Source organism: Sabethes cyaneus, chromosome 2 (assembly GCF_943734655.1).
Source record: "Sabethes cyaneus chromosome 2, idSabCyanKW18_F2, whole genome shotgun sequence".
Taxonomy (NCBI): Eukaryota; Metazoa; Arthropoda; class Insecta; order Diptera; family Culicidae; genus Sabethes; species Sabethes cyaneus.
Window position 1 is genome coordinate 55,478,971 of NC_071354.1, and position 14,651 is coordinate 55,493,621.

Below are 14,651 nucleotides of genomic sequence, written 5' to 3' on the forward strand. Positions count from 1 at the left end.
GAAATTAGGCTTGAAACATTTTGTTCATTCAAAAGTCAATTTTTTAATAATAGCGCAGCAGAAAAAAATACGCAAACAGAGAATCAAAATTCGTAACCCCCGAGAGAATATTTTAAGATTTGAGTGAACTCTCGAATAATGTGAGATTGTTTTATCTCCCGGTGGAAAGGCTTGCATTCGCGTGTTTAGTCTAGTCTAACTTAGTCTAGCTTTACTGTTCATCAGAGCCACACACTGACTGATTCCGATCAATTATCTAGGAAAAAAAAATCACTTCTGCATTATTGCAAAAGCGAATATTAACTCTGATTGTGCATTAGTTACAGTAGTATCAGATCGAGCGAAAATGACAGTATGATACTGTGGTTTAGAAATGAAAACAAAACCTATCATGTGATGCTTGCTGATGATACATTAACATGAATGTCTGTCTATTATCGCTTTCAATCCATGCGTGTGGATTTGGTTTTTACACCTGATAGCGAGCGTCCAGGCGTAGTTTAGGTCGTGCACCTTTCGCATGCCATGGCTTGTTTCGAATTGCTTCCTAATGAGGTTTGTATATTTTTACCCTGTCTTGGTGTTGACGAATAATGCGCCTCTTCTATTGCAGATTCTGGAGAACATTTTCCAGTATATGGATTTCAAAAACCGCAGGAAACTTTCTCCTGTTTGCACTCGCTGGAATAATGTTCTTTTGTCCGATCAATATTTGCGAAAAAATGTTATCGTTCACATCGAGGGTTGTCGACTGCTGGACGCAAAGATGACATTCTCCAGGACCTATCCAGCTTTGTCGTTGAAACTTGAAAGCCAATTTTTTAATGAAATGATGAAAAATCTAAGGCTCATCAATGGTTTTAATCCAAGACCAACGTTTTTGCGTTTGGATAATCGTAGCTCTGACCAGCAGTTGGGATGGGTTTTGGATAATCTTTTCTTTAGCTTGGAAGATGTCAGCGAGTTGCATCTTTCGGGAACGTGCAAGACGGACAGAGGAGTGTGTTTAGTGTTTCTAAATAACCTGAAGATATTGAAGCTCGAAGCTGCTCATGTCGAATATTTTAGAGTTGGTGCACCCAATCTAACCGAGCTTTCGCTCTTGGTACGCTCCGAAGAACACATGGATATATTGCATCAATTCGCCGAGCAATTGATTAAGTTGACGGTAGTTTTTGACTCTAAGGATGGATATTATTTCTACAATTTAAAGTTTCCTCGATTGATAGAGCTCACCGTTGACAGGAGCTTGAAAGGAATGATCAAAAGCGAACAGGATATCAGTATAGCGTTTTTCCGAAGGCTCAAACAGCTAACGAGACTACATCTTTTGGTTAAATTTATCGATAGTTATGTTATGCAGGAAATCTACGAGAGCGTACCAAATTTAGTTGAACTGAAATTGGAAGTATGCGAAGGCACGATAGAGCTATCAAACGTTAGCAAATTGATTCATCTGGAAAAGATGACCATTGCTGCGGAAAAAGTTAACTTACTGAATACGAAACCTCCGAACCTGAAGCAACTAACGTTGGGATCGGAAACCACGGGTGCTGGCACCTTTGTATATGCATTCGAAAATCTGATGCTGCTCGATAATTTGCGTTCATTAGCACTGCACAATGTTAAATTTTATCCTGAAGTGCTCAAGTTGACTCCAACCTACAATGTGGTAACCATGTCCGTTACTCATTACAAGAGGGTAAGTGATAAATTAAATTTTGAGTGGAAATGTTTATCAATTTATTTTCACTTTCACTTTAAAGTTACTGGAGAACCATCTGCAAATAATAGTAAAAAGATTTCCCGCATTGCAACGTCTGAAAATAGTCGACTGTCCAGGATTCACGTTGCGTGAGGTAGATAAAATAAGACGAATGAATCCCAGAATGTTTATTTCGTTCGATGAAGTACGGTTCAGGTTGTGAACTGTGCTTGCAGCTTCCTTGTTTGTTTATAAATATTTATTGCAGCTTATTCAGTTGTGTGTGTAGCACCCGAGAACATAAATCAGATCCATCGAATATTGAAGTACCTATTGCGTTTTAGCTATTCTAAGATATAATACTTAAGATTTCTGTTAACACAGTTTTAATCACTTGCTCGCTGAAAAGCGACTAATGCCAAGAACACTTGTTCGAGAGAAGTTTGCCCTAAAGCGTAGTCCTCAATATTGTATTGTCGTTTGGCCTGCTCCATCAGCCCGAACATCGACGACCATTTTAGGGATGTTTTCGTTATGTGATACATTAAGTAATCTTGGTATTGTTCTCTGTAAATATAGTAAAGTTAAAATAAAATGTTGCAACTTGTTATTATCTCTGTACTTCAGTAGAGCTCCATCGAAATTCTCTTCAATATACTGCATGACTAGACTCGTATGATCGTTAGGATCATCATTATTATCACATTTCGAAAGTTTGATCGTTAAAAAGAATCCATCAGTGAATTTATTTTTTAAATGTTGAGACGATCCAAGGCACTTAAATTCGCCGTTTACCATGATTGCGATTCGCGTGCAAAGAGCTTCGCACTCCTCCATACTGTGTGATGTTAGAACTATTGCTTTTCCGTTTTGCCTAATTCTGCAAATCACATTCCAGAAGTTTCGTTTGGCGCCCGGATCCATTCCCGTCGTAGGTTCATCCAGATAGATAACATCCGGATTTCCAATCAAGGCAAGAGCAGTACTTAATTTCCGCTTATTTCCTCCACTATAGGACTTGATTTGTTTATCGAGATGCTTTGCGAAATTAAGATCTATAGCCAGCTTGTGGATGATTGTGTCCATCATAACATTCGGAACACCTCTTAAAAGTCCGTACATTCTCAGTGTTTCGTAACCTGTTAGATCTTCAAGAACCGCATCAAACTGCGGACAGTATCCTATCAGCCGGTTCACTTCATTCATTTGAGTTTTAATGCTCATGCCACGGACCCAAGCATCACCGGAGGATAGTTTTTCATCGCCTGTTAACATTTTGAATGTCGACGTTTTGCCGGCACCATTCACTCCAAGTAAACCGAAACATTCGTAGTCTTCAACGGCCAGCGAAATTCTACTAACTGCTGGAAAGGATCCGTAATTTTTCGAAACATCTCTTAATACCAGAGAGTGTCGGTCAAAATCGGAATCTTGAAAATGAGCCACCCGGTGACGTTCATCTGCTACATCGGAATCTTCATTAATAGGTATGGTTTCCCTGGATCCTGCGGTCGATTCTATCGCTGCACTTTCCCAAGGTATGCGACATTTAATTCTGCACTCAAGCAACCTCATTTCCTTGATTAGTATAAAGGCAAATGATATTACTCCAACTCCTAGCATATACACTAAATTACGGCTTATACCATTCGATTGGAAGGAGTAAATGTCAGTATCTGGAAGAAGAAAAAAACAATTTAATACGAATTTCTTATTATAATTGGATAAGTTTACCACAACATCGCTTATCAAAACTGCACAAAAGTTCCTCGCTGCAAAAGGGCATCGCTTCGCAATGCGCTTTGCAAATTTGCTGGATCGTCAAAGCCAGATTGATGTTGTTCAAACTATGGCTCAGAGCGAAATGCGGAAATATAAGGTAAATCCATTCCAGAGTTTCCGCTACATCTTTCAAGTTAAACTCACTGTATTTAAGTAGAAATATACACGTAAAAATCACAGTTCCGGTAAAAATGTTAAATATCAGCATCTTAATAAAGCCAGTTGAAGGAACTTGGAAAAAGTATGACCACACATAGGTGAAGGGAATCACTGCGCAAGCGAAGCAAAGCATCACCAAGATGACGCGCCACAATTCGGCAGCCGATGACCAGCCTTCTTCCTGGAATGCCGCCAGCGTCACGATGTACAGCATCATCGCCACAATGAAAACCAAATAATCCCACAGGAAGGACACAATCCAAAACGTCGCTGCCTGAACACCGCTAACAAACTGTAACAACTTGGCTCCGGAAGCACGTTCTTTAATGTAGAACATAATATACATAGCACCCACGAAGGCCATCGCAAATCCGGTGTTGAATGCCAGCTGGAATCCCATATTGCTACCCGCCTGCAGTCGCAAAAATCTGACCCGTGAACTATAGGGTAAAGGCTTGTTAAATACTTTTAAGTCACAGCTGTTACAAAATGTTTGCAATATTGCGTTATAAATTAAGTTCAAAGATAGCGGAGCCGTGTGGTAAGCTTTGTTGTTAAACCAGGCGGTTAGATTTCGGTTTGCTTCGTCCAGCGTTGCACCGACCATGTAGGTGTTATCTACGGCCTTGATGTTCTCGATTGACTGAAAATGTAAATATTTTAACATCAGAATTAAATATAAATATAGAAAGTTACCTTATTCAGTATGTACTCCGTAAAAGGTGACGTTATTACGGTCAGCTCGTTAGTATTAGACAGATTTTTAAATAAGTTCATATAACTGGTAAAAATTGAACCATTTGTGTTCGTCGTTTGAAGAACTGTCACAGTTTTTTTGTAAGCATTGAACGAAATCTCCAATGGTGGCAGCACAACATTGTTGGGGAAAGACCGAACGATGGCTATTATCATTATGATGTAGAACATCGAGAGAGTAGTTTGTAGCGATGAGATTTTCCAAGCTCTGATAAAGCTGAGGTATTTTTTCAAAAACATAGCTTTTATTTGGTTTAGTGCTAGACGTCTGCCCGTCATCAAAGAATAATGATGCTCAAGTTGATCGAAATTTGGTTCGGCAGTACCATTTTGTTGAGCTTTTTTATTAGTGCCATCGTTATCCTCATCCACGTCTTGGTCGCTTCCCAATCTGAAACGAAAGCCATCATGATAGCAGAAATTTTCGTTTTTTGCGGAAAATTTTATTTCGAAAAAATACTGCGACTGACGGTGATCAATTGCCCTCAAGCACCTAAAGAGTGGAACCACGAAACAGAAGTTGAAATTTGAACAACCCACCAGTCAAAAAATGGTAACAAATATTTATATGAATTAATATTTTATAGAACACATATTGCTTTTTTTATTTTTTTTTAGGAGCCGCAGTTGCTCCGTGCTGTTTTGGCCAGATCTAGCTTCTTATCACTACGATTTTTGACCATGCTACCCTTTAATGTGGGGCTGTCCTTAGTAAAACTATGTGGTGTCGTTAGTGGTCTCAACTCTTCTACTCAGCGTGCTGGTAGAAGAGATATTTTGAAAAGATTTCTGAACTGGTGGCATTACCCAAGCAGGAAATAAAGGTTTATTACGTTCCTCTACTGGTTTTCATGACCAATTCCAATGAACGACACTCTTCAGAAGATTTTCATAACCTCTAGAAAAGTCAGGTCATAAGCTCAAGTTGATTTATTACGCACTACTGAATACAGTAATAAAACCGATTATGCTTTTCGCTGCTTCTCGACAACCGCCTTAATCTAATGAAGCTTTTCGTTTTGTTCGAGAAAGCAATAAAGCATAAACGTTGCTTTGTATAATGCTAAATGTTCCAGACAGCTTTATTAACTTGAAAATATATTTACTGCGACTATAATAAAATATAGAATATATAATAAATTTTCAGCAGTCTCCATAGTTATGCAGCATATGCGCATTAAATTTTATCGTGCATATTGCAATGATAAGTAGCTGAAATTAACGCGCCATCATAATTATGCAATTTTTGAAAAGCAGTTTTTTAAATAAAATAAATATATATTATTAGACAATCTGAGTTCCTAGCAAAATTATTCTAGTTGCATTCTGACATGAAAACCGATAAATAATAATAACTTCCTCTCTGCAACCCACAGTTTGTGTTGATGAATTGTTGTTTGGCGACCAAAAAAGTGCTTAAAAACGGGAATATAGCATCGCATTAAAAAAAATGATTTCGGTGTTGAGTTCTAATCTATCTATACCTATAAAGAAGGATTTCTGTCTGTCTGTCTGTCTGTCTGTCTGTCTGTCTGTCTGTCTGTCTGTCTGTCTGTCTGTCTGTCTGTCTGTCTGTCTGTCTGTTCTGTGTTCCTTATAGAATCAAAAACTACTGAACCAATCGGCGTGAAAATTTGCATGTAGAGGTTTTTGGGGCCAGGAAAGGTTTTAGTGATGGTTAGAGACCCCTCCCCCCACTAAGAGGGGGGGCTCCCATACAAATGAAACACAAATTTCTGCATAACTCGAGAACTAATCAAGCAAATAGAACCAAATTTGGCATGTGGGTGTTTTCAGTGACAAGAATTTATTCTAGGGTAATTTGAGACCCCTCCCCTCTTTATAAGGGGAATTATAACTCCTCTCCCCTTTAAGAGGGGGGATTTCCATACAAATTTCCTCATAACTCGAGAACTAATCAAGCAAATGGAACCAAATTTGGCATGTGAAGGTTTTCGAGGGCAAGAAAATTTTCTATGTTGAATTAGGACCCCTCCTCACTTTAAGAGGGGGGGCTCCTGTACAAATGAAATACCAATTTCCTCATAACTCGAGAACTAATCAAGCAAATGGAACCAAATTTGGCATGTGTGTGTTTTTGAAGACAAAATTTTTTTCTATGATGAATTGGGACCCCTCCCCACTTTAAGAGGGGGGGGCTCCTATACAAACGAAATACAAATTTCCTTATAACTCGAGAGCTAATCCAGCAAATGGAACCAAATTTGGCATGTAGGTGTTTTTGGAGGCAAGAATGTTTTCTATGATAAATAAGAACCTCTCCCCACTTTAGGAGGGGGGGCTCCTATACAAATGAAATACAAATTTCCTCATAACTCGAGATATAATCAAGCAAATAGAACCAAATTTGGCATGTGGGTGTTTTCGGTGACAAGAATTTATTCTATGGTAAATTGAGACCCCTCCCTCTTTATAAGGGGAATTGTAACTCCTCTCCCCTTTAAGAGGGGGGGCTTCCATACAAATTTCCTCATAACTCGAGAACTAATCAAGCAAATGCAACCAAATTTGGCACGTGAAGGTTTTCGAGAGCAAGAAAATTTTCTATGGTGAATTAGGACCCCTCCCCACTTTAAGAGGAGGGGCTCCTGTACAAATGAAATACAAATTTCCTCATAACTCGAGAACTAATCAAGCGAATTGAAAAAAATTTGGCATGTGTGTGTTTTTGGAGACAATTTTTTTTTTCAATGATGAATTGGGACCCCTCCCCACTTTAGGAGGGGGGGTCCTATACAAACGAAATACAAATTTCCTCATAACTCGAGAACTAATCCAGCAAATGGAACCAAATTTGGCGTGTAGGTGTTTTTGGAGGCAAGAATTTTTTCTGTGATGAATTAGGACCTCTTCCCACATTAGGAGGGGGGGCTCCAATACAAATGAAATACAAATTTTCCCATAACTCGAGAACTAATCAAGCAAATAGAACCAAATTCGGCATGTGGAGGTTTTTGGAGGCAAAAATATTTTCTACGGTGAATTAGGATCCTTCCACACTTCAAGAGGGGGGGCTTCTACACAAATGAAATACAAATTTCCTCATAATTCGAGAACTAATCAAGCAAATGGAACTATATTTGGCATGTGGGTGTTTTTGGAGGCAACCATTTTTCCCATGATGAATTAGGACTTCTTACCTTTTTAGGAGGGGGGGGGGGGTTTCCATTCAAACAAAATACAAATTTGCTCATAACTTTAGAACTAATCAAGCAAATGGAACCAAATTTGGCATGTGAGAGTTTAAGATGGCAGAATTTTTTTCTGTGGTGTATTACGACCCCTTTCCCTTTTAAGAGGGTGGGCTCCCATACAAATGAAATACAAATTTCCTTATAATTTGAGTACTAATCAAGCAAATGGAACCAAATTTAGCATGTAGGAGATTTTTGAGTCTTGAATTTATTTTATGATAGTTAGAGACCTCTCACCCCTGTGGTAGGGGGATATGGACTCTCATACAAATAAAACAGAAATTTTTGCGAAACTCAAAAACTAATCCAACTTGAGAAATTCGAGACTCTTCCATTAAACATTAATCAATAACAAGACCACAAAAACTATCTATAGTAACACTAGATCATTCAGGACGAGCCGGTCGCGAGTGTTGCCGGTGACCCGCCGTCGGAGGCGCCGCCCACTGGGGGGCTTGCAAAACTCGAGAAGTGACAAAGATCATCCGAGATTCATGATTTATGTACAACACAGGTTAATTTGTGGCAATACGAAGTTTGTCGGGTCAGCTAGTATATATATAAGTGAGCGTGAGTATGTTTATATGTTCCACCATAACTCCAGAACGCCTTGACCGATCTGCACCAAACTTGGCACACATGTTCCTCGGCAGAACGGAATCCGAACTCAGGGGGTTAAAGAGGGGAGCTCATAACAGGGGGAGGGGGTTCATAACAGTGATCCAGCCATAACTCCGAAATGGCTGGACAATTCTTCATCAAACTTGGCACAAAATGTTCCTTGACGTGAGTATGAATGTATGTTCCGCCATTGCTCCAGAGCTTCTGAACTGTTCTTCATTAAACGTCGTTTGTCAAACACACGTTTTTTGGCATAAAAGAATCAGCACCGGTGGTTGACGAAAGAGGGAGATGGTCTCTTACAAGGGGAGAGACATGTTGAAATGGGTAAAGGGGCGCATTTCTCTTGCATTTGGAACGATAGCAGTTGTACAAGTTGTTTTATTTCTGAAAGGGGAATAAGGTGGCCATTAAAAAGAGAGATTCAAAAACGTAAAAAAGGCTTTGTGTCGATTTATAGGGATTACCGAGACGAAAACAGATTTACAAGAAGTTGGGGGACAACCTGAGCGGAACTGACAAAGGGAGTAGACATATTCAAATGAAAAAAAGGGTTTTGTTTCTTGCATTATGAGAGTTTTCGTTACGAAAACAGATGTACAAGTGACTGAGTGACAAGGGGCCCCGAGTGAGTGAACAATAAATTTACTTTATTAACAGTTTTATTTTGGTTTTATAGCTGGCTATAAATAGTTTTTGAATTGTATCATCTTGGTATTGCGCAACACCATGATAAACCAGAGGTAATGTTCCATATCGCAATAACACCTTTATAAAATTAAAATAAACCAAGCGATTTTAGAATTGTTAGTTGGGTCCTCTTTATCCAGACTCGCGCTAAACGCAAGAATAATAACAGAATTAGACAACAAGGAAATGATGACCAGCATTGCTTTCTGTCGTAAGTCATTTTTCTTATTTTTTTTGCTTAGCACGGTGAATTGGCGGTGAAAAAAACAGTTTGTTTTGCTTTTCCCGCGTAAATCTTATGGGAGAGTTTGCTCTTACTCTTTCATTCATACGGCCCATTGTGATGCCTGATGTACGGATTTATCTGTAATGCAACGTAAGAATTTTCTATGGACCTACGGACCAAGCGCTTGTATCCACGTATTTTCCCAAGCAGCACTTTTATCATTTCTGGTTGCTGCAATCTATTTATGATTGAAATTAGTCATTAATCGGTTGCCACAACTAGTTTATAACAACTGTGCTAGTAGGGTTCATAAAGTTTACGGCAAAAGATGAATATTTCTTTAAGTGATACTTGACTGGTTGAAGTACGGGAAAAGGTGCAATAATATTTTCGTTCTATTTCTTCGCACGTTTTGACAGTGATTCTGTGGTCTATTTTCATTAATTTGCTTTACTCTACAGTGTTGCGAAGCCCACACTCGTGTGATCTAATTTTCTCACACACGTGCACTCTTTCTAACGAACACCCTGGCATAAGCTCCCCTTTCGGACTTTCGCTCTTAATTATTCATGCACTGCGACGAATTTTCGCGAGTGTGTATTTAGCTAACAGCAACGGTCGTCGTTCTCGTTCTCCATTGCAGCCCGTGCTGCTGATACCGATTACTCGTGACGGCTCGCATTCCCGCCCGTGAGTAAAATCGACGGCGAAGACGAAGAAGAAAAGAAAAAGTAATGCAAATGGGCAACTCTGAGTGCTCGCGAGTTATTTGACTCGCGAGTGGGCAATCGAGAAAGACGAAATGAGGCTCTGCGTTCACGAGTGTGCAGATAGCAGAATGTCTGATGGTTTGTTTTTACGCGAATATTGAAATTTACGCAGAAAGTCCTCAAAACGTTTATTTTGACACGTAGGTTTGAATTTACAAGGTTTTTTATGCGAAATATGGAATTCACGCGGTTTTGATTTACGCGGAACGTATCCTTTGCGTAAAAGGCGACTTGAGTGTACTGTGCTTCTCTTACTCTCTCGCGTTACAATAGCCATCGTAAAGCCGTGTAAAGCCGTCGATAACAGCGACAAAAATGCCAAAAACAGAGGTCAAAAACAATACAAAGACGACGAAAATATGGCAAAAATATCATGAAAAGACGACAAAAATGTCGAAGAAAAATAACAAAAAAGCGACGAATATGAAGAAAAGAAAACAAAGCACTTTTAACTTTGCCGTACACAGCGAAATAGTACATATAATATAGTACATAGCGCAATTAATTTATACTTTTCAGCAAGACTAACAAACATTTAATACTAGCAAATATTCAAATGAAGCAGAAATTTCGGTTTAAATTGATTCAAACTAAAATTTGAATTAAAATTTGATTACATTATGCTTTCTTGCTAATTTTGAAGCGAAATTACACCCCTTTTTTGCTAAAATTTGCTTTTTTAGTTATTAAAATACAAATAGGATTTTTCTTCAGCAAAGTCTGGCAAATCCGCGCAGGCGTTCCGATGCACCGGAACGACAAACTTTGTTTTCATTCTTCCGTAGTTGACGTGCGCTAATCTTAACGACTATGCTGATGCCGACACGTTTGTTAGGTTAAATTCGACTTTAATGAATTATTTAAATTCAAGTTACAATTATTAGAATGATTAAGGTAAAGCAGAGGATTAAGATCGTTCCCAGTACGAACAAAGATTCACGTACTATGATTCTGAATTGTATGAAATTTAATGAAATTTTTTTGAAGATTTACTTGCAGTTTTCTTTGAGGTATCTTTTTCATGATTTTTCAACTTTTCAAACACAGACGACACATTCGTACCATACTGTGACGGTTGCGGCTCAATAATAGTGCGGGTTCAAATCCCAACCCCGCAGAAGTCACGAATGACCCAAGCTGTTAAAGTGACTATAATATAACAAAAAAAATAATAGTGCTACGCTATATACGCCAAAGAAGAGTTATTTAAATTTTGAGTAGCAAAGTTGCAAAGTTCTACAGCTAATATGTATGTATATGTAAACTATGTGCAAAAAATACACACCTCATAAAAACTTCCTCTAAAGTGGACAACGATATACCGTAGCTGGATATGCCACATTGCGCAGTGTGTTCTTCCAAATCAGCCAGCATTTTTTGGTACAGATGCAGGTACTCCTTGTTCAAAACATAACTCAACTCAGTTCCAATATCGGTTTCTACTTTGATGTTCGGAATGTATTTTCGCAACAACCAAGTTAAATTCGACGGATCACAGCCAGCCTTAGTAACACACACGAGCCTATAACCTCGACCGAATTTCCTCTTTAGAAAGAACGGTGACCCAACAGCTTTCAAACATCCTTCGGCCATTATCGCTACCCGATCTCCCAAAATGTCGGCTTCATCCATGAAATGTGTAGAGAGCAGAATGGTTCGTCCTGCTTTTTCTTTCTGTAGCAAATTCCACAATACCCGCCTAGCTGCGGGATCCATCCCAGAGGTGGGCTCGTCACACAATACCACTTTGGAACCTCCACATAAAGCAATCGCCACCGAAAGCTTTCTTTTCATGCCACCGGACAATGTGTGCGATTGTGCATTTCGTTTGTCTTCCAGCTCTAACAAACTAATATACTTGTCGATTTCTAAATCAACAGCACTCCCCGTTAATCCTTTCAGTTTCGAAAAGAATCCTAAGTGTTCTGCGACTGTTAGTTCATCAAACAGAACGTTATGCTGCGGACACAGTCCTAAAGAATCCCTTAACCGTTGGATATCGTAACGAATATCGAAACCATTAACCACTGCGGTTCCTGACGTTGGCGAAAACATTCCTGTCAGCATTGACATCGTGGTTGTTTTCCCAGCACCATTGTGACCGAGAAGAACCGATATTTGATCCTCGTAAAAATTTAAAGTCAAATCATTCACAGCAACTCTAGCTCCTTTGTACACCTTTGTTAGGCCCAAAATCTTAATACCCGCATGTTTGTCGGTTGGTTCTTCCTCTGTATTGAGTTCACGATGCCGAAGTTGTTGTCTGTCGGCGGGATTTCTCCGCATGTTGTAAGCAGTGTTCGATTGCCAGAAATCTTTCGTAAAAATAAAATTCCATTTCTTTGCAATTCCAAACTCTCCTGGAGCGATTTGTTCTACATACAGAGCAACGAGCAAATACAATAGAGCATCTACTAGCAGCATCGTCATTACGTGCACTATCGTAAGCTGGTCATCGACGGTTACCGGCGAAAAAAGGTTAGACCACTGCAAACCAATCGAGGTTCCTTCGTGTTTCATCAATAGCATGAACCCGTAACCCATCGCAGTGTTACACCACAGACTGGATGCCAACTTGGCGCTCAGCGACATTCGGTCATAATTTCCAAACGTTAAGTTATAAGGCGTTAGTGAGTAGAACCAGATAATGCCGGAAACACCGGATGCTATGTTGGCTGTAAAATAATTTTCGTTAATTAAAACTACGATATGATGATGAAATAACCTACCTTTCGAAAAGAACGTACTCAGCATGAAACAGAACATGATCGTCGTTATACTATAAATAAACAGGAAAGTCCATATCAAAAGCCAATTCGAAAATTCGAAAATGGCAATATCAGTATTCGTAGTGAGGCTGGCGCACAGTAATACAGTAATGAGTGAAATTGAGATCGTTAGCAGGATAAGCGTTTTCACGAACCAAGCCATCCAATGGAGCCAGCCATTGAGACCCATTATTTTCATCGTTTCCTTCAGCTGTCGCTCCTTTTCGAGCGTAATAAATTTAACCGTATTTATGCAGGAGTAGAAAAATGCTATCATTATTATGGCTGGAAAAAGATTTTCCAATCCTCTCAGCAGGGGATCGTTATAGAACGGTGGGTATGGAAAGCGCTGGAAGAAAATAAAATTAAACAGGACATTTTATGTTGCACTTTATGACCAGATGACTTTTGAAATAAATTCTACCTCTAGTCCAACAACTGGCAATGCGACGGAATTGTTTTTCATTTCTAACAAAGCTCGTGTTATAGCATTCTGCACGGAAGCAAAGCCTTCGGCATAATAATTGGCAGGGTATCCGCCGTCGCTGTAATTAACCGCTCTGGCACCGTACGTCTGAAAGGGTGGAAAGGTTAGGAACGTTCGCCAATTCGCCCAGAACTCGGCGCCGGGCAGTCTAGTGGTTCGCATTTCACTGGGAAAACGAAGAGCGAAAGTCATTTCGTCCGGAAGCTGAGTTATGTTCTGCAATATTACATAATTTTATTTTTGTATTAGCTGATAACATCTGATGATGTTTTTACCGCCATGGAATCGTTGAATTCAATTCCCGCAAGAATGTTGTTGGTAATCAGAAAATTGTACATGCTTTCGGTATCGTTAAATGCTTTAATTCGAACATCGGTTCCTAATGTCCGGGCTGCCTTTTTCATCACCACTTGGAGTATAGAATTATTTGGAGCAAAAGCCAATGTCAATTCAATCGGGTAGTTAGTCACCATTGTCCTTAAAATATGAGTCGAATTTCATTGATTGAGATTACTTTCGATTCAATATTATCATCCTACCTTATACCAGCAATACTACTGACGTTGAGGCTATCAAATATAACAGGTTTACTATAGGTGGATGGATTTACCAATCCCCTAACCAGTATCAGTAGAGAACATGCCAGCACTGGTATCATAATCTCAAATATGGTTTGCACATAATGCCTTTTCTGTATTATCCAGTTCTTCCATAACAGCAGTTTGAATTTTTCCCAATCGGAAGATCCCATAGTCTATACCGTATGGACCAAGGCGAAAAATTAATTGCAAAGTTGCACAAATACTGATACTGCAATTCCTCGAACTGATCGCTAGAAAACAGGAAGTAAATAATTATTTCTTCGCAGATAATTATCTCAATTGACTTTTTCTCTATAACTTACTTGCGTTATTAATTGCGTAATCTCGGAAAACAATGACAAAATACGTTTTACCGAGAAAAAATCGTAGCTTTGCCAAATTCTCAACACAACATGATTCACTTTTTATCCACTGTTCTTTTTTGCTCCCATTGACGTTACGATGCTACGATAGAGACATGTGAATCACAAACAAACCACCGAACAAGCACAACCCTCGTGAATCTTGTTTAGAATGGCATCGCGAGCTCGGCTTAACGTACATAGCTAGATATATTGTACAAAACATAGCACGTTACCGGTAACAGCAGCATGTCAATGTGAGTCGCAGTTCACTACACATACAATTGGGCGGTTACTCTAGCAGCATATCACAGCATGAACTGAACGTACAGCCGATGTAGCGCAGTCATTAGAAGCGCAAGTTCACGAGCAAGCACATGGCGCTCGGAAGTGTGCGTAAAGTGGGGAAGCGTGCAATCTTCGTTTTATATATACCGTCATTATAACGCTGTGTTGTTCCATACTGCGTTAGAAAATATGAAATTAAAATTAAATCTTTAATTTTATTTTAAAATTTACGTTACAGTTT

General features: G+C 39.2%; 2 protein-coding genes across 2 annotated transcripts; one reads left to right on the forward strand and one right to left on the reverse strand.

Moving 5' to 3' along the window:
- The first annotated feature begins 273 nt into the window (after nt 1-273).
- On the forward strand, nt 274-2,213 carry LOC128738575 (uncharacterized). Its single transcript, XM_053833821.1, has 3 exons — nt 274-555; nt 614-1,702; nt 1,767-2,213. The coding sequence occupies exons 1-3, from the start codon at nt 526-528 to the stop codon at nt 1,926-1,928; spliced, it is 1,281 nt and encodes a 426-aa protein (XP_053689796.1). The 5' UTR covers nt 274-525; the 3' UTR covers nt 1,929-2,213.
- On the reverse strand, nt 1,940-14,195 carry LOC128738574 (phospholipid-transporting ATPase ABCA3-like). The gene is made up of 10 exons (XM_053833820.1): nt 14,084-14,195; nt 13,719-14,011; nt 13,455-13,656; nt 13,117-13,395; nt 12,654-13,041; nt 11,210-12,599; nt 4,343-4,793; nt 3,440-4,289; nt 2,328-3,381; nt 1,940-2,272 (listed from the first exon to the last, which is right to left on the reverse strand). The coding sequence occupies exons 2-10, from the start codon at nt 13,928-13,930 to the stop codon at nt 2,092-2,094; spliced, it is 5,007 nt and encodes a 1,668-aa protein (XP_053689795.1). The 5' UTR covers nt 13,931-14,011; nt 14,084-14,195; the 3' UTR covers nt 1,940-2,091.
- Nucleotides 14,196-14,651: the final 456 nt, after the last annotated feature.